Genomic DNA, 20,428 nt, shown 5'->3' with positions numbered 1-20,428 from the left:
GAATCTGCTTTTAAAAAAAGAGAGGCTGGAGATAACTAAGACATCAAAACTCACAGGCTCCATATATGAAGACCAAAAGACTCTTTGGTGGTTTAAGTGAATCAAGAGGAAAAGCTGAGATCCCCTGACGTTTTCACCAATTAAATCCACCTCAGCAGACACAGCAGAAGGATTTTCAAATAAAATGTGTGTGTGTGTGTGTGTGTGTTTATCATGAGGAGAGGGAATAAAAATCAGTGGAGCAGAAGAGGAGAAAGGCTGAGATTGGCATCCTTCCTCTTTGCATACTGATGCTCTGAACGCGACTTATATCAGCAGCTCTTTGCAAATTCGTTTCACACAGGCTTGCAGCTCGGTACCTTCCACAGTCCTGGTATTTTTCATAATGCGCACTGCTGGTTCGTCCTTTTTTTCTCTGTCCTGAGTGCTGTTTCTTGGAGGTTTTACAGCCTCTAATCTGCTCCCCTTTTTTTCTCCCTTGTAAGCCTAAAATAACTTCAGCCAAACAAAAAAAAAAAAAAAACAACCCAGTTGGATCAGACTTCTTCAGCTCTGGGAATCCATGTCACAGGGACGATGATGAAGGTGGCAGCTGCTAAAAACGGATGAGCTCTCTCTGGTGCTGACAGACACCGCAGCATTCCCCAATCTCGTGTGAAATAAATTGCTTTTGTCACTGTCCTCCACTGGAGAGGACCACGGAAACGAACTTAACAGTGGAAGAACTGTAGCGCGCGTGTGTGTGGTTTGGGGGGTGGTGAAGGGATTTACAGAGCATTTGAAAGGCTTAAGGAAAAAAAAAATCAAATAACACATTTCTACATTGCTCTCCAAAAAAAAAAGATTTTCCTTTATTTAAATCATGTCAATTCACTTCCCAGCATACGTCATGAAAACACTGTGCTTTTTTTAACGTTTTGCAACATTTTTTCAAAAAGTAAAAAACAAAAGGAGCATTTTTTTAACTTCTTAACCCAACCGGGAAAGCTTAGAACCATGAATTACAGAAGGAAAAGAGAAGGTGGTATCCTCAGTTTGTGCTGATGCTGAAAGTTTTACATTTCTCACTTAATTAAAAAAAAAAAACAGAGCATAAGGTGTCCCTGCTCTCGTCATCCTCCACACAAAAACAAAACAAGTCCCTCAGAGCTCATCTACATTTGCACCCTGCCAATTTCTAAGAAAAAATTTGAGGGGTGATTTTACACTGGATTTTAGTTTTCAGCTTTTAAAAAAACTTTTGCTCAGTGAAACTTGCCGTAGGTCACAAAAGACCCCCACCCCTTTCATTGGGTGCAGACCATGCTGAAATATTATAATGCACAGAAACACACTCACAAAAAAACAAAAACAAACAACCATCAGCTCATGTAAGGTGAGAAAAAGCAAATTTACAGAGAAAACTCTTCTCTAACCCACGATCCACATACAAACCTTTATTCCTGTTACTGTTTTTATTAATAAATGCTCTACTTCACATACAGTATAGTTAGTACACACCTAGTGTTCATCTGGGAGTCTCATCATTACTGTGCTCCTTGCAAAGCCCGGCGTCAGGGTTTAAAACTAGACCCCGGCCTGGGTTTCTTTTTTTGTTTTAAACTTTGTGCTCAAACTCAAACATCCATTAACAGTCATATATGTGCTTCACCCACAAGTACAGTACATCTGGATTTTGTGCAAATCAAAAAAAAAAAAAAAAGAGAAGAAGAAGAAACACATTAGTCCATCATTTTAAAAATTTTCATTAAAAACTGAGGAAGTCTGATTATTTATCGGCCTTCAAATGAGGAAGGCGTTCTCCACGCCGCTGCGCTCTTCGATGCAGTCAGAACTGAAAACCACACGCGCTCAGTGGTGACGGGAGCGTGGGGTGAGTGTGCATTAGGTGCTGGAGCAGTGAGTTGGCCTGACACACTACATTTAGGGGAACTGTTTAGTTGACCTTATTGACCTTCTGTGCGTTGAGCTGGTTTGTTTTAAACGCACACACACACACGCACAGACAAACACGCACCCTTGCAAAACACCCCCCAAGAAATCATTAATTCGAGACGGAGTTCCTGTTAAACTGTACCGGATGTGTCGTTGGTTGTAAACTGGCACTTGTTGAGAAAGTGCCAATGTGGCAGAAGAGAGACCAGGCGTGCGTCCGTCTCTGGCTTTGTGAAGCCGGGCAGACGCAACCACCTCATGGCTTCATGGGAAAAGGGTCTGGCTGAGGCGAGGGGAGGGACGGCCAGGTCAGATGTTACCTCTAAGATGGTTTTCTTTTTAAATTTCCAAGATTTTAAGCGGACACCTGCCCTTTTCCACCCACCTCCCCTCAGTCCAAACCCCCCACCCTGGCAGGACCGCCTGGTTCAGAGGGAGGGTGTGGGGTGAGGGGCTCATTTCTCCATGAGTGACAGCTGGATGATGCGCTGCAGCTCCTCCTCCTCCTGCTGCTGCCGAAGCTCTGCCTCCTGCTGCTCCCGGGCTGAGATCTCCATGGCGATACGCAGCTGCTCGTCATAGCTGCAGGTGGTCGGCTTCTTCTTGGAGGGGGTGGAGCAAAGGCTGGTGGGGGGGCGGGGCTTGTGCTGGGGGGTGCTGCGTACAGGGGCGAGGAAACACGGGTTTAAAAACCTCCTCAGTGGGCACACAGTAGGCATCATTCATAATAAGGATAAGTCAGTAATGGTTTCACTGTGAGTCAATGCATGAATAATGAATGAGGTCTGGGTTGCCAGGTTATGAGAATCTCCTCTGATTGCTGTTTATCTTTCCATCGTGACACTTTGCTTTGTCTTTTAATCTAACGCTTCACCGGACCTTAAACCTGGATCTGTCTCGTCCTGATTCCATTTATTACCGTCTGTCATTCTGCAGATTTGATGAACGGTGGGAGAAAGCTATTATCGACTCAAATTAGCTGCAGACTACATTGTGGAGTCTTAGTAAACGCTTTATTTAAAAACAAGGTGCGACAAAGGCTTCAGAAGAGACACAGCGAGACATGCGTTCCCATAACTGTGCTCGGTTCTATCACGAAATACTAAAAAAAACCAAAACTGTTTTTACCACAGACTGTATATAAAAGATGGACACAGAAACCCTGGAGTCAAGCATTTAAGCTGTCACTGTCTTTTTTTTCCCAGCTAAGTCATTCTGAGGACACTACACACAATAGCCAAGCATTTCTCTCTGCAACCCCAATGCCAAAAAAATGCATCAAATAAAATACAATTTGGGACTCTGACGTGAAAATCTCATAGACACTAACTTTATTTATAGTGGAACACAGAAAAGATGCCAAACGGTTAAACATTTTACTGCTTTAGAAAAGTATTAGCTCATGTGGGACTTGATGCCCCACAGCAACACATCTCAAAAACGTTAAGTGATGCTAAAAAGAAATAGCTGGAGGGACATTTTGCAACTGATTAGTTTAACTGGGTAGAAAAAGACAGGCAGCGTTTCTCATGAGTAAAGACGTTCACCAATTTGCCAAAATTCTGGATAAGGCAGAAAAGCAGTACTGGCCCATGATTTTGGGCCCTCGGGCAGCACTGCATTTAGAAATCAAACTTATGCTTAAGTTCATCAAGGACGATCCGCCTGCTTTCCTGGGTGTCTGACTGCTGGTCTGTTATTTACATCACTTCCTCTTTCCCATGCTGTCAAACTCGATGCCGACAGCACTGCTCTAGTGATCAGTCCTGCTTCCACTGAGCCAATCTGCCTCCACTCTGCTGAGATGTTAGCTTATTTTTCCATATCTGACATATTTTCTGTGTTCTACAGTAATATTTGGGTTTATGAGATTGCATTCTGTTCTTATTTTTACAGCTTTGCAACTTTCTCTTGGTGTCGGTCTATAGGTCCAACACTTTCCCCTCAGGTTAGAACTTTGGCTCGAGTAAACACTGCTATGGCAAGACTTGGGGAGGAGGCAGTGACGAAGAGGATAGGACAGTCTGTGAATCCAACCAGCCATCTGCAAACAGGGAATGCACCCAGAGAGAAACACTGTCTAAAGATAACAGAGGCTAAAGTCAACTACAGCACTGTCAACTGAGAAAGCAGGAAACTCTCTCAACTCTCTCATCCTCCCACCAACACCCCCTCTCTGCAAACACACACACACACACACACACACACACACACACACACACACACACTGGAGCTCAGATAGCAGATAGGAGAGGGGGAGAATAGCAGGATGGATAAGAGAATAGAGCAAGGAATGGGACAGGAATACAGGATGTGAGTCAAGTATGGGAGGAAAGAACCACAGGGAAAAAAAATTCACAGAGGAGTGCGAGACACTGAAGATTAACAACACATAAGAGAGCTGAGAGGAAGTCAGAGACAATGCGGTGGAGGGATGGCAGGATATAATCGCCTTCATCCTGGCACTCAAGGAGATTTATGCGGGGGCTTTTTTCCCCTCGCTGCTGACAACGAAAGTCCCGCTCTCTTTCATTCACTGACGCTTTTATCAGACTTTCTAACAAAGTCCCCAATAACAAAGAGCTTTAACTCAAACACGTGGGAGTCATTAAAAATCCCCCAAAATAAAACAAAGGCTTTCATTCTGACCTCTCGACACGACTCGGGTCGCAGGACAGAGGGTGAGTCCCCGGCTTGCTGTTGGTCAGCGCCTCCCAGATGGTCACCTGGGCACACAAAAGAGAAGGCGGCACAGGAAGTCAGTGAAGGAGCGCTGCAGGAAGCGGTGCATGCAAAACAAACGCATCCTCGTTCCCTGTAGGCAGCTTCCTGTTAACGTATGGTAGAGACAGAGCCAGCGGCCTTGGTCGTAAACTAAATGATCGATCCTGGCTGCGGTCCTACTCAAGTCCACGTACAGTTTTAATGCTACCAGTGATTAATAAAGATGAGAAGCACTTGTTAAATATAGACGTTCAAGTTTCAAATTCAGCTTCACACTGTCACAGAAATATATGGAAGCTGTGAACAAAAGCTGTTTTTTAGAAGATGACAGGATACAGTGTAAGCTAGATTTGTACAGCAGTTAAATCTGTAAAACACAGCGTGTCGGCGGGACGATCCTTTAACACCTGTCCTGCTTTGGTATTAGAGCAGTAATTAAAAGTGTCACCTTTCTCGGCGGCGCAGCGGTGGAAGCGCTCGGTACGGCTGCTGGAGACGAGAGCACAAACTGCAGCACAAAGCCTAAGCTGCAACCGTGCCCTTGCCTCCTCTGCTCCTTCCCCTTGTGTATTTCAGCTAAGAAAACTCAGAGGATGTTCTCTGACCTGTCTCACAGAGCCTATTTATACCTCACTTTCTGTAACGTCTGGAAGAAGGCCAAGGGCTATCAGGACCGAGGATCTCTGGGATTTTAAACAGCGCCGATCCTCAGGCAGCGTGCGCCACACATCAGAGCCAATTTATTCTACTTACTGATTTTACTTCAGCACTGATTGTTTTTTTATTTTCAAAACAGCTCACTTTTTCCCTCCTTCACTGCGTATATTTGTCTGGTCTTGCTTGACTTATGGTTAAATTTATTGCTGCCATTTGCGCCGTATAATTTAAAAGCAGGGAGAATACTTTCCACATTTGCTCCCTGTGCCTGCTCATAGAAATATACACACAGATATGTCATACTCCGCTGCCATTAATTACAGTAACGCGTCAGCACCATATTAGTATGGGAAAGCCGCATCTCCACTGTCTACTGTTTAAACAGACACAGAATTTGTGTGTGACATATCAGATTTAACATGTTTGGAACACATAACGAGACACATTGCAAAACATCAGTTTGGCGAGGTGTATCTCTGCAGCAGAGATGCACCTCAGAGGCTGCTAAAGATATACATGCACACAAGTGCTTCTTAATGCAAATGTCTCATCAGCCGATTACATGGCCGCGACTGAATTTGGGCAGACCCGGCCGAGATGATCCTCTGAAGTTTAAATTGAGCATTAGAATGAGGAAGAACGATGATTTAAGGAACTTTAAATGTGTCATTGTTGATGGTGCGAGACATGCTGGTCTGAGCGTGTCAGAAACTGCTCATCTGCTGGGATTTTCCCACAAAAACATCTCTGCTGTTTAAAGAGAATGGTCTGAGATTTGGGTAAAAATGCCTCGTTTATGGCCTGACTGCTTTGAGCTAGCTGATTGAACGGCACCAAAGGCCACAGAAGAGCATCTCTGAACACACAGTACTGGACAACAATGGTTCCAGCTACTCCTGGTGCAAAGGTGTAGGGTACACTTTTTGAGCCTTTAGTACAATTTGGGCAACCCAATGACAGAAAAGAATAAGAATTTATGGTACATGAATTTGAGCGTCCCATATGAATCAAAAATTGAACTGTTTTGTATAAATTAATAAATTATGAACTTCATAACGTGCAACTGCACTGCCTAAACATCATCCAAGTCATCCATTAGCTAGTCTGTGGGCTTGATTAAAACAGAACTACGTTCAGCTCATCCACAGTGTAGCATTCCCAGTATGCTGACACAGGTTCATTCACTATGTGTAGGCTACAATCAGCTGCTCTTTATAGGATGCGGGGAATACACCCAACCTTTACAGCACCATCAAAAATGATGAAGTGTAACATTAACCTTAGCTTCCAACCTGATGATGACCGCCAACTGTCATAAAAGCCAGCTAGACTGAGAGTCTTCAGTAGAAATAGGAACCCTGCTGTAGTCTTTTTAAACGACTATGCTATCTGGATCATTGCTAACTGTGCATGTGTAGCCTGAGCAAAACATATGAAGCAGTTTGATTTAGCTAATAGCCAGTTAAGCACTGATTTAAGCTCCCCGCAGAAGAGAAAAGATGATCTCGCAGGAGTTTCACATTGAAGCCACCTGATCGTATTCGGAGCCAGCCTCCAGAAGGCTCTGCTGTATGGCAAACTGCAGCAGATCCTCCTCCTCCTCCCTCATGCTGTCTCTCTGTTTGCCTCCTAGCATGGTGTATCCAGGTGGGGCCTCAAACACACACGGGGGAATCTCGCTGGCTCGACAGGACACTGCAGCACACGGGGGGGAAGGCAAAGGGCAAGAGATGGGAAGGAGTGTTATCTGGCAGTAAAGGAGGCTAAAGGAGAGGAGCGGAAAAATACAAGAGTTTTTTTTTCTGAGTAAAAGAAAGCACGAGGAGACTTAAACCCTTGAATTAACAGATATTGCACAAATTTACAAGTGTCAGCCTGTCACTCAGCAGAAGTTTGGGAGAAAGCAGACAAATCTGGCAGGAAACACTTCATATTTGCAGATTTACATGTGTCACCTATTGAGGCAAAACCTCAGTCTATTGACCCAAAGCCTGTAATAAAGTGTACTTTTGCACCTGACTATTTTCAGAGACATTAGCCACTAAATACTCACCAATGAATCATTCAAACTCAAAAACTCAAAGTATGAATCCGTGTTGTGTCTCACATAACAGTCAATAAGAACTAATTTTATATTGTAACATTAGACACTTTGTTACTAGGAGACTGGTCTCAGTGGTCGTAAGTGGGAAGAAAAGGCTGAGGTAAATTACACTTAGCATCAGTGGCAACGGGTCTTATGGAGTGATGAACCCAGATTTGAAATGTTTGCTTCAAATCATCATCAGTATGTCTGAAGAAGATCGAGAAAGAGGTACAGCCATCTGTAAAACATGATGTCATCATCTGGAGATTCATTTAAGTGGTGTTGGGATTCTTTCAAAAAGCATTTGATTGGCATAGCTTCATTTTTTTCAGCATGAAGGTCCCAAACACATTTCCAATGCAGTAAATACCTGGATAGAAAAACACACAATGTTGATCGTGCACTGGCGTCCCAAAGCCCAGACCTCAACATTACTGAGAGAGTGTGGGATCATCTTCACAGAAAAGAGCTTTAAATGTCCGACAAGAAGCCTGGAGAAGTATTCCTGAAGACTATGTGAAGAAACCTTCCTAAGAGAGTTCAGGCTGTGTTGAAGAATAAAGGTGATCACAGCAAATATTGACTTTGAAGCTCGTTGGAATTGTAAAAACTCTGTTATTTTTGTGCCCGTGTCCATGCAAATCGCTGCACCTACTTCCCATTTTCCTAGAAACATATCAAGACATGAGGATTGCCTCAAGACATTTGCACAGTAATGTGTATTAGCTGAAATTTCCAAAGTGTATAATTAGAGTATTTGTAATTAACACCCAGCAAACACTGGTTAGTCAAAGGTGTTGTATCCCATTGCCAGAAATAGCAAAGTAAAGGCAGGCGGTTTCTATGTCAGATGCATTGGACTGGATGTTTTTTTAGGTTCAAAGTCAGGAGTGTGGCTGTATTAGTCACCACTGCTGTTTGCCTTACGCAGCAGCAGTATAACTGATAGATGCAGCTTCTGGGTTGGAACAATGAAGCCAATGCATACACGCCTGAAAACCTGCACTCTATCTAAAGGCCACCAGATGGCAACAGCTGTGGTTGCAAAAAAACCCAAAAACGTCCACTACTATAGAAGTCTGGGCGAAAACAGCTTCGTGCCCTGACCACTGCAAACACTTTCCTGATGAGTTTATGGGCTCAGTCACTAACTAAAAACTAAACGCTCATCTGGAAGACATCTAAAGGAGACTCCAGAGAATTACGTCATGGTAGTTACATCCAGTTTATATGCTGTCCAATAAAGCTACAGACATTAACGTAAAATATGTCTCTATGCAGATAAACCAATGACTACAGTTTGTTATGATCTTCAAATCTGATAACTTGCTGCAGGATTACATGTCCCACGCAGGGGTGTGTCTAAAAGGGGGCATGTGGTGTACTCGGCTCAATTTAGTTCAACGATTTGGTGACAATATTTTGCAGACTTACATTATTAACACAAAATATACATATAATAAATTACACTGATGTTTAAAAAGAATATAACATTTTTTTGTGGAGCGGTAAAAGAAAAAGCTTCTACAGACATTCTACAGCTGAGGCGCTTACTGGTGGAACTAGAGCTGGAGACGCTGGACGAGTCGCTGCCCGGAGAAGGGGTGTCTGTCCTCGGGGTGTCCCTCTGTCTTTCGCCCTCCACCACCACTTCGTTGTCAGCACGGACACCGGCTCCCTCCTCACAGCCATTCAGGTTACTAAAGGTGATCCTGGCATTCAGGATGTGGTAGAGAGGGATCTCTGTAAGGAGAGGAGAGAAATTTCACCCCCATCCTCCAATAACACACATGTCCTTTATATCAGTTATTCTGTTTTTATGATTGATACATCTTATAAGTAATTTGGTCATTTCTTTACACCCTTTCTCTGCATGTCTTAACTTTCCATTAATCTGTGTGTCCATTTTCCAACCTTTCCATAACTGCGCCCTCCCCCTTTATTTAAACAGCACACATCTTAGCCCCCTCCCATCATGCGTCTCAATCTCACAGTGCTCACCAATCTTGACAGGGAAGCCAGGCGGCAAACGCAGAGTGATGAAGTCACGCAGCTTAGCGAACAGGGCGTTCGAGATCGCCATGAGATCGATGATAGGCACCACTTGTTCTGCCAGGGAAAGAGGGTGGGACTCACACAGCCACAACTTAGCTTTAAACCTGGGAACGAGCACACGTATGGGAAAAGAAAGAAGGCAGGAAGAAAGAGTTAATTAATAAATATCAGCAAATACATTTCTGACTAAAGCATAATTGAAGCAATTTATGCTCTTGCTCAGACAGTTAAATGTTTGCCCGGAGGAAGCTGCACAAAGACATTGATCACATCAGCTAACAGTGGCTGTCCACAAGCTGCTGAGTCGTTCTCAAACCGAGGCCGATCGATTCTCATATTCTAATTTGTCCAATGAATGAACACAAGATTGAGAGGCAGCTCTACAACCTCAGACCCGTCGTCCTCCTGATGTCCAGCAACTTTTCATTACCCGCTTGAAGAACGATGGTACTGGAAATGTCCGAAAGACCCAAAACACAGAGCAACAACCCCGATTTATGGGCAGCGGAATAACATCAGCTATGTTACAAAAAACACCTGAACACTCAGATCATTCTTTTATTTGCTTTTACTTTCCTCACTGAGTTCATATTTTCACTTCCTTTGCTTTTTGCTCCCTGAGTGACACAGAAAGCGTTCTTTCATTTCTTTTTTGTTTTGTTCCATTTGTTAATACGCTGGAGCGAAGATGATGTGCCATGAGTCATCGAGCCAGAGCTGAGTGATCGACTGCAGAAACCCACTAATTGCTCGACTCTCCACCAGCTTTGTAAAAACCTGAGTGTTTGTCTGCCGCTGTCATCTGGCTGCCTTTCACCTCAGAAGCTCGGCGGTCAGCTGCTGCGGACGGCCGATTTTCCTCTGGGCTCTTCTCTGTCCATCATTTTGTCAGCTCTGACAACGACTCTGCGACTCAGGTCGACTGTGCTCTACGCATGGCTGAATGTTTGGTTTGTTTTTTGTTTCTTTTTCCGTGGGCACGTGTCACCTCTGCGTCTTGGTTGTGAGCTGGCACGGGTGGCCGATATCCCTCTGAGTGGTCGTCGAGCTGGGGTTGAAGTATTCCTCGGCGGTCAGCGCAGCAGGGTTTGTCACCACGGGGGACGACATCTGGGTCACCAGAGCCTGGGCAAAGTGAGGAGTGAATAACATGAATTTACAAAAAAAAAGATCCAACTATAACATGTCGCCGTATTAAAGATAGTGAAGCTTTTACAGCTGTAGAAAAACGACTCTGTTCACAGGGATGCAAAGGACTATTAATCAATACCAGAGGCTTTTCAGACTCACTTTCTCTGCTATTCTCTACTCTGTAGAGATTTCAAGGCTTTCCTTTTACCTACTGGCATTTTTTATCAACTCTTTGAAGGAGTCGTGCTCAAGCCAGAAGTTGTGAAAAAATTGATAAAGCGGTTTCTTATTTCACTATTCATCATTACAGCGGCTGGCTCGCTGCATTAATAACTATCTCGGTGTGACGCATGACTAAACCTGTCAAAAGTAGGAACAGCCATTCCTGCTACGGGCAAACAAAGAGTTGTGAAACAGAAGAAGTTTACGGTTTGGCAAAATAGCCGATTTTGCTTTGCGGGTCTTTGCAATGCTAAGCTACAAGCTCAGGATACATTCATTGTCTGTGCACCAATTTTATCTGTTGCCCAAAAGAACTTAATGGGAAATTCAATTTTTTTGGTGTGTGTGTGGATGATGATGTGCAGAGGCGACAGGGAGGGGAAGCGAGTGAAGAGCCAGAATACAGAAATAGGAGAAGCAGGGAGGTATGAGTCATTGGTGCTCGGCAGCAGAAACAAATTAAAAAAACATAATCAATATCTGAGAGCGGTTTGGAGCCTCTGCTGTTGACACGGTCGACTCGACAGTCGGGATTCATACACTGCCTGACCATCCAAAGAGGAGGCGATCGAGTTGGGGGCGGGGTAACGCTAACACGAGAAGGTAGGAAATGTCCCTGAAAACAGCGATGACAGTCACAGCGCCGATTGCCGTTCATGTTTCACGTGACGATGTTCAAATCGAGTGTGTGCTCACCCCGTTATTAGGCCCCATGTGCTGTTCTGCAATCCCGAGGAAGTTCTGCAGTGGAGTCTTCCCACCTGCTCAGACACACAGCGGCAGCAACAAGTAAAAAAAGAAATGCACTTATATAATCACAGCACATCCATACAAACTACATGCTGTCCTGTTTGTTTTACACATTTACTTCAGATTACTGCACAGCCCTCTGTGTGGGCTCATTTATCGCCGCTGCAACTGTCCACAGTGTCATTTTGCTCTATAATGCTCTGCTCAGGATGCCTTATTGCATTACATGAAGCTTTTTGTAATGCACTCTTATCTACGAGGAGCCAGCATGAACCAAGGCAAGCCAGCTTAGGTGGTCTAGCCTAAATATCAGCAGATCTCACAGCAGAACCTGATACGTGAGTAATTACGGACTACAGCTGGACAACGAGAAGCCCTCAATCTCAACATTGTTCTTACTTTTCCTACTTCCACCTCTTGACTTGACCTTTTCCTGCTCTGAGGCTCTCTCACCCTGCTTTGCTATAGTTCATTAAATCATAGACATATTTCCCCCCCTCAGAAAAAAGTTCAATTCTTTATCTCATCCATGTAAGATGCCAGTTGAATAGCACTTCTTCAAGACGATGATTTTAGTGCTCCAATAAAAAAGAGAGCGAGGGCATCACTTTTGGAGATATGTCACCGTCATTATTCTGGGAAACAGGCACAGCAGTAATGGGAGAAAAAAAAAAATCACATTTGTCACACAAATCAAAAGATAATACAAGAATCTTGAGAATATTTGAGGTCTTAACGGCCAATTCCTGCTACGGGACCACATGAGGCATTCGCTCATCACCCAAAATCCAGTCTAAGACATTCAACATGCTTGTCAAACTTTAAAGCACATTTATTGTAGATGCCTGTGTTCCCTTTTCCCCACTCTATTGTCATCTCAGACCGGCCCTGTCAGCATGTGGGGTGAAGTGGAATCATCTTTTTTTGGCTTAGGAAGGTTCCTAACTGGGTGAAATGACCTGGTGTCCAAATGACACCCACTTCTATATACTGGCACCTAATTTAGCTGTTTCCTGCAGAGTCTCAACACTGGCATCTTACAATGGATTTAGAAAAGTTGTTGATTATCATCCCAAACCATAGACTGGGTCAAAATAATTTGTTTTCCTCTGAGAGTGTGTTTGCAGCCCACACACTGTCAGTGAGCTTGTTCACGCTGCACTTTGGGTAGGAGTGGCACTTATTTCCACATCACCTGGACTTGCAAATGAGGTCACTTCACTTTCGGTGGTGGTGACTAAGAAAACCCTCCCCTATCTTGAGCTGCATCGTTTCCATGACATCACGATGTGCTCCTAGACATCACACAGGTGGAAACTTGTCCCTCTCCTGACTAACTATTGAGGAAACAGTGCTTCAAAAATGATGAGTGACGCACCAAATAACCTTTTCAGTTATCCATACACAGGCAACTTTTTATGATTACATGGGTTTAAAAAATTGTTCTATTATTTTACATTTGATTTACATAGTACTAAATCACAACATCAGTTACCTCAAGGGGCTTCGTATGTAAGGCAAAGAGCCCAGAATAATACAGAGGAAACCCCAACAATCAGATGACTCCCTATAAGCAAGTGCTTGATGACAGTGAGGAGGAAAAACTCACTTTTAACAGGACAACACCTCTGAGGGCTCTGCTTCCCATTCTACCCCAGAAACAACACAAGCCAGCAGTCTGAGAGTTAAGTGCTCTACTGGGGCGATGTGGTACTTGGAGGCCTTTAAGATATGGTGTGTCCTTGTATGTAAATGGACTTCGCATACAGACAAATGAGGATAAAGATTTGGCTTCACATCAAACTTCTTTCTTAAACAATGAGAATAAACAACTAAATAAGGTGGAAACATCTAAATTAATTCTGATTCTAATGGTTCAAGTCCCATCTACTTTCAAAAGCTGTATATTGCAAAATACCAAAAGTGAAATCTGCAATCATAAACTCCAGGATCATTCCTAAAATTAGACATCGAGGGGTTTAAAAGATCCACAGTGGAGAAACTCAAAAGCTGCTTTTCATTTAGATCTGAGCACCCAAAAAAAAAAAGTGAGCAGCTTGATAGTGTGTGGTTTGGACGTGGTGGTGCGGTTTGTCTTTATCAAACCAGAAACTGAATAAGTACTAAAAGCAGAGCAAAGGTCCATCACTATATTGTGGTTTTTAAAGCACTGATCTACATTTCAGCCTTTGGTCATCTAATCTGTCTACAGCTGCTGATGATACAGTGTGTGCCTCTCCTAGGATATATAGGAGCACTTAAAGGTTTGTTTTTTAAATTCTTAACAGCGTTAACAAAATGATGAAAAGTAGCTCGAGGAAATGGGCAAATGGACCGAGTCACTCATTCAGGAGTCAGTGTAGCGTCTCTGAGAACACTTTCCTCGTGCATATTAGCAGAGCGCAGATGGGGATTGTGACCTGGGAGAGAGGAGCTCTCTCAGAAGAGCGTGTGATGGTTGATCCTGGCTGACAGCGACGGTCCAGGGAGAGAGGGAAACCTGCTAATCCTGTTTGATTTATGATGTGAACCAGAAAATGAGACGGAGCCACCGAGAGAACTTTACGGGCTGTTAGCCGCAGCCTCGGGGTGATCTCATCGAGCTCAGGTGAGAGGGATTAGTCATCGGTGACTCTTCTATCGGACGTGTTTCGGCACTTGGACTGCGGGTTACAACGGCGCGGAGGACGTAATGGAGAGATTCAGCTGTAGGGGAACAAAAAAGGCGTGACGACATCCTGATGAAGTGACTTACCTTTTATCTTGTTCTTGTTCTGGTCTGACAGATGGTCGGTTCTGGTCCTGGTAATCAGCTCAACATTGGATGCTGCATACACCTGAAAGAGGAAGACACATAACTCCTTTTTTCTGTTCACGCACACTTTACCACCTCATAGCTGTAGCAATAATTCCAAAAACAACTTGTCACCATACAAGCTATAAAGCAAAACCAAAACCCTTAAAGCCGCGATTTTTGTGCACCCTAGTTGCTAGTCTGCAGTCCGACTAGTCCACAGCAAAATGCAGGAATTCCTCAACAGTGACCATAAAAATCAGGCGCTGATTAAATATTGAGCAGGCTGCTGATACTGAGTTTACACTGACTACACACGACTGAAATAAAGAACTAAAAGCTTCCAGGGGTAGAGCAGTTCTGTATGCGTTGTCTGTTTATGTTTGCGACTCTAAATCAATGAAGCAGAAAATAGACAGCAGTATTTTACTGTAGAGCCCATCTGAAGGGCTTTTAAACCCACCGGTGACAGATGGCCCGGTAGTCTGACACTTGCCACCCATTGATCCCTCGAGGGGGACAAAGAAAACAAATGGGGTCAAGGTAACATGGTAATGTATTTTTTTTTTTTTTACTTGATTTGAGAGGCCATCTGGTCTTTTAGGTGCTGCTGAATCTTGATCGATGGGGTTTTTTTTAAAGCATGAAACAACTCTGGATTTTATTCATTCAGGAAATGAAATCCTTCAAGTTAAGTGAACTTTCATGGAATATCAAACTGAATATCAAATATCAAACGGTGGCTGGGCTTTCTCTGGACAGTGCGAGAGATAAGCGAGCCGCTTACCTTTGCTTCATATCCATTCACCGTCTCGGTCTTCTCGCTCCTCCATCCCAGGATGCCCGTCTTGTTCCTGCAACACAGTTTCAGCACATCCCAGGTCATCTCTCTCACGTCTCAAAGCCATAATAAAGCAAGTTCGGTTCCATCTAAGCTCAAGGACACAGTACCCAGGAGAGCTTCCTCTCCTGGGTACTGTGAGAGGAGAGGAAGCTCTCCTGGGTACTGTGAGAGGAGAGGAAGCTCAAAAAAACCAAGTTTTCTCACAAGAGGAATCCTGAAGACGCTGGCCTTGTTTGTCACCAGTGAAGACGAGCAGTTCAGTGTGCAATTAGCAAACCTGCCAGAAGTCAGCGAGCAATATTGCATCTTCGTGATTTATTCGTGCCACTGAATTCCTCAAAGCTCAAAAACTCACTTTTCAAGGCTGGTTAATCCAATCATTTCAGCTTTTAAGTTTATTAGTGAAACAATATCAGATTTATTTATTTTTTTATTTTATCAGTGACATTTGGGAGAATTCTCCTAAGGGTTGTTACTCAAAAAGCTGTCACGCCTGTCTCCCATCCTACTTTGTTTAGATTTTCGTCAACAACAACTGTACGGGCTGTTTGGAAATTTGCTCCTCTGTGGATAAGCTGTTATAATTATCAAAAGATTTAGTTTAATGGAAAATACTGGCAATCTCACAAGCCTGAACTGTACTTTGCAAAATGTTAGCATGCTAAATAGTATAAACAAGGCCAGAACTACTAAAAAAACAAACTAGCATTGTTCTGTTTAAGTGATACATCACAGACTAACTTGCAGCCTGTTGCATTTTTGTAAATGATTGTTGGCCAAACAGACCCCAAGAGGACCGGCGCTAAACACGAATGCAAACGACTGCCAAGGCATACGATAATCTTCCATCCACTTCTCAAGGTAGTTTATCTTATATATACACCGAAGTAACGGAAAAATATGTCTTTCAAGCTAATATACACTACAGTCCTTTTATGTCCCTTGGCAAGTGGCACATGAATTTGTCTCAATCAGGGAAAGTCTGTAGCCTAAGCATACCGTTTCCTCTGCTAGCCAGCTGTCAAGGTCCTTGTCATGGGTTCCCAAAACTTTGAATCCAACTTTTAAAACAGTAAAACTGCAGCGCTGTATTTTTTGTGTGCAAAGTTGCGTAGAGACGTAATAACTCCAGAGCTTTGAGGTGTCCCTGTCTAGGATGCTTGACGAAGCGGTTTGCTGTAAAGCATCCCAAATACATTACTGGACAGGAATGCTGACGGAGCAAAATGCACAGAGGTGACACCGAGGTGCAAGTCTGACAGTGAGATAATTACCCCACCCCAACCTCTCCTCGCTCAATTCTTGGAGTCATTCGTCTCTCTGCCTTCTTTCTCACTTTTAATCTGTTAACATTCACTTCCTGCCGCCGCTGCCTTTCCATCACTCGCCTATCTATCACCGTCTTCCTCTTTTTCCCCTCCTGCCACAAAAAAAGATCAAATATCTCTTTCTTCTGGCTTCTGTATTGTGCTTTCCCGCCCACAGCCTTGCTACCCGTTCATCTTTCCCTCCATTTTTCTTATTGTGTGCCTTCCCCTCATACCTCCACGTCCCAGCGTTAGTTCTGTCCCTCGCTCTCATTCCTTTTTTGTTTCATCTCTTTACATTTTCTCTTCTCCATCCCTCTCTGTCCAAACAAAACTCCCTCTTCCGTTACCCCCGTCCTTTCCTCATCAGTCTTATCTCTCCAACCAACCAGAATAGGATGAATTTTGTCCTCCATGACCCCCCCTGCCTCCCGCCTGCTCGGTCCACTCTTCTCTCCACCTTATGTCCGGCCTGTCTCTTGTCCAAGTCTTTTTGTCTTTTCCCACCACTGCATTTTACTTGTTTTACAGGCGCCCCCAGCTCGATTCAGGCAGCCAGAAGCTAATTTGTTCCTTCACATCAAGCGTAGTCCTGCAAATTTATTTGGGCACTTTTTGCCTTTTGAGGTTACACAGAGACAGAAAGGATGAAGAAGCGAGTAGTTAAATTAAAATACAATGATTACTATTGACCCAGTGTGACTGCAACTGGATTACAAGACAGCTGCTGCTATTTGAACATTGTTTTTACTTCTTTCAAAAGCTCTACAGTCTTACTTTAAACTACAGCGGGATTTTAGAATAACTATTTTAATGCACTTTTTTGATAGGAACACATTCCCAGATTTTTGGATACAATATTCCAAAAATATGTGCTCTTCAATGAAATTTAACAGTTTGTTCTATGCGACTTTTTCTTGTGTCCATTTCCTCCCACTGCTGCAGCTTTGGTTTGTATTTTCCTACACTTTGTGAAATGCATTTTGACAGCCACCAGAGAACGTGCCTGAACTCGTTCCACTCAGCTGTGGGTTGCAGTGTAGGAGGCAGCAACAGAGAAACGCTGACAGAAATTCAACTCTAACAACAAAAGAGTGATTTTTCTCCACTGGGGAAAAAACAAAACAAAGCAAAAAAAAAAAAAAGAACAGCAGATTAATGGAGCAAGTCCTGTGGCTGAGCTAAAGCTATTTATTAGCTTTGATTTTTCACATCCTGTATATTTTTGTTCAGTACATAACAGTATTTTTTCTGACCTCTCGAACGCGATGTTGCGGGTGTCCAGCTGCGTGGTCACCACTGGGGCAGACAGCCGGGCCGCTACCTGCTCGTCAGTGGGCTGCATTACTCCCAGAAGGCTCAACCCAGCTGTGGTGCTGCTGCAGGCACCACCCTTCCCCCTGCCCGGCGAGAGCGCTGTGAGGGATGACACGCACAAGGTCTCACGGAACACCAGCTGCCTGTCGTGGTCGACCTCCATCACCTCTGCGCTGGAGTCTGAGAGAAAGACAGGGAGAGAAGGGAAGAGAAAAGTTGAGAGCTTTTCAGTGAGGTGAGAAAGTCCACAAATCTGTGATGCTTAGACAGACAGACAGACAGATACCTGCCTGATACCAAGTCAGTACAGGGCCAGTATTGCTGATACCAATATCAATACTGATACTTATAACTTATAAAGGGAGCTCATGAAGGGGAGACCAGTGTGTCATGATTTATGAGCTAAATCATCATCAACAGTTCAGTGAGCTACGTACTGAACTTGGAGGATAGAAATAAGTATCAATCCTACTGTGCTACATACCATTACCAACGCTGGTAAACACACGATCGATTATTGGATCGATCCCCCATCTCTACTTCCCACTACGGGAGATTTAAAGGATACATATTGGAGATAAATTTAGGAAACACAGTTATCGTCTTGGTTTATGAGAATCATTTGAAATCAATACCAGCTTCATGCCTTTGTGATCAATAAAGCCACAGGAAGCAGCGAGTTGGCTTAGCTTAGCACAAAAACAGGAGGAAACAGCTAGCTTTGCGCTCTACTCATTTTGATATTAAACCGTGTTTGTTTCACTTGTGCAAATAATTCTCAGCAAAAACGCAACGAAAGAAAAATGCTAATTGAATTGTGCTTTTGTTGTTCTCACGTCGCCCAGTTTCATCTGTCTTTCACCTCCATTTTTAAATATCAGCACTAGTCAGTGTGGTTTTCTTTGAATGCATTTTGACACACTGCGTGCACCTCACACAGAGCGAGCCAGTCGAGCTCAAACTCTCACCCTGTCCCTTGAAAATGAAGCTCCGGTTTCCTCTCTGCCAGGTCATCTGTTCAAATCCCATCAGGGTGGTGTCAACACGGAGACACTGACCACTCTTCCAAACTCTGTATGTGTCACTGGGGCAGATGCGAGACACCAGGGGCACTAAGGACGAATACAGACACTCTTTGACTCAAACCATGCTGAGCTAGGTCTCAGTTTTCTTTTTTGCATTTGAATTTTTTAAATTTAAGCCATTCTAACCTACACATACAATACAAATGCTTTTCTGACATGCAACTGAAAACAGGTGTCTTTAGCCTAAGAGGCAGATAAAATTAATAGATCTGACTGGTTGGTACTGGCTTTTACTGGATCACTGGACACAAGGACTGGACTCACCCCAGCTGGTAAACTCCCATTTCATCTCCACATAGAAGTCTTGGGCCTGCTTAGGGTGGAGGAGGAGAGCAGAGACAGACAGAGAAAGGAATAAAAATGAGAAAACACTGAGCATCGATAAAGAGGAAGATACGGAGAGAGAGTGATGAAGTTAAAGATTAACAGACAGAGGGAGGAGAATACCGATGTGCAGGAGGAGAGAAAAAAAGAAGTAAAGCTAATAAATGCAGCAGGGATGTCTGTGCCAAAGATGATGGGACTGGAAACTGGAAATGTCTGCATATGTGTGTGTGTGTGTTAATAATAGAAGTGATGGATGGAGGGATGGAGAGGACAATAATGTGGGTGAGAGCAGCGGCAGATGAAGAAGGATGAGATGTGTGTAACGCTCGCGGGTTCGTGTGCGAGTGCGTTTGAGTGCCAGTGCTCCTTGCTGTTTTCACAGTGTGAGGGTGTTGTGTGTATCAGGGAGCCGGCAGGAGCAGATACACAGGAAGTCAGACAGTTTGGAGGCACATCCCTGCATCGCTGTCACTGTTTTGTGCAACAGCTCCAACACAATCTGCTGCTGCAGGCTTCTAACCATTAACCTCCTGTACGGGCAGCCTCAGCATGTCCATCACTGCTTTTTTGCCTTCAAACAGGGCAATCCTGAGGTCCTTAGGGAACAGCTATGAGTCAGATTAGAGGGAGAGAGCGCTTTGCAACATGGAGACATATCCTTTGAGTGTATCGCCCTTGTTAAAGAAAGCTATTAATACCTTCAGAAAGGATCTCGTGGGAAAAGCAAATTTGCATGTAAATTTGAAAAAGACTTATTTACATTTCAAATGCATTTATAGCTTCCATATTTATCACCCACATGGCTTGCACACTTATTTCATGAACCTGTGCACTACAGCGCGTGTGTGTGCTTATGGGTGCTTGTGTGAAATCGCACTTGGCGCAGTCGCTCCAGCAGGACGGGGATGCCCGCCAGTCTCTTGGCAGTCCTCTGGTAGTCACGGTAACGAAGCACGAGACGCACCAGCTCCGGATCTCTGGTACTCACCGCCTCCTGAAGAACTGAGAGGGAGAGTAAAACAGAACCAGTCACTCAGGCTTCATCTAAAATTTATGTACATGAACAATTTAAAGGGGGCAGCGAGAACTGCCAAAACTGAAGTGGGCCAAAGGAGAAGCTGGAACCACCAATTACTGCGTCTCACCCATCATTGATCAGCTGTCCTTACACTTGAACAGCACACTTTGTGAGTT

General features: G+C 43.9%; 1 protein-coding gene across 1 annotated transcript in view; it reads right to left on the bottom strand.

Annotated features, from left to right (window-relative positions):
• Positions 1–2,390: 2,390 nt before the first annotated feature.
• The window catches only part of ankrd13b (ankyrin repeat domain 13B), a 44,875-nt gene continuing 26,837 nt past the window's right edge, over positions 2,391–20,428 (bottom strand). The window contains exons 3-15 of the mRNA XM_085370610.1: positions 20,112–20,236; positions 19,172–19,217; positions 18,791–18,934; positions 17,762–18,002; positions 15,142–15,208; positions 14,316–14,397; positions 11,507–11,571; positions 10,446–10,582; positions 9,404–9,561; positions 8,957–9,145; positions 6,848–7,011; positions 4,585–4,661; positions 2,391–2,592 (exon numbers count right to left, since the gene is read on the bottom strand). Of these exons, the coding sequence (XP_085226736.1) occupies positions 2,391–2,592; positions 4,585–4,661; positions 6,848–7,011; positions 8,957–9,145; positions 9,404–9,561; positions 10,446–10,582; positions 11,507–11,571; positions 14,316–14,397; positions 15,142–15,208; positions 17,762–18,002; positions 18,791–18,934; positions 19,172–19,217; positions 20,112–20,236 (1,697 nt within the window). The remainder of the gene's footprint in view (positions 2,593–4,584; positions 4,662–6,847; positions 7,012–8,956; positions 9,146–9,403; positions 9,562–10,445; positions 10,583–11,506; positions 11,572–14,315; positions 14,398–15,141; positions 15,209–17,761; positions 18,003–18,790; positions 18,935–19,171; positions 19,218–20,111; positions 20,237–20,428) is intronic.

This window comes from Diplotaxodon limnothrissa, linkage group LG14, assembly GCF_057381915.1.
Source record: "Diplotaxodon limnothrissa isolate DT_005_m linkage group LG14, D_limnothrissa_male_GT1.1, whole genome shotgun sequence".
NCBI lineage: Eukaryota > Metazoa > Chordata > Actinopteri > Cichliformes > Cichlidae > Diplotaxodon > Diplotaxodon limnothrissa.
This window is presented reverse-complemented; position numbering and strand designations above follow the sequence as displayed.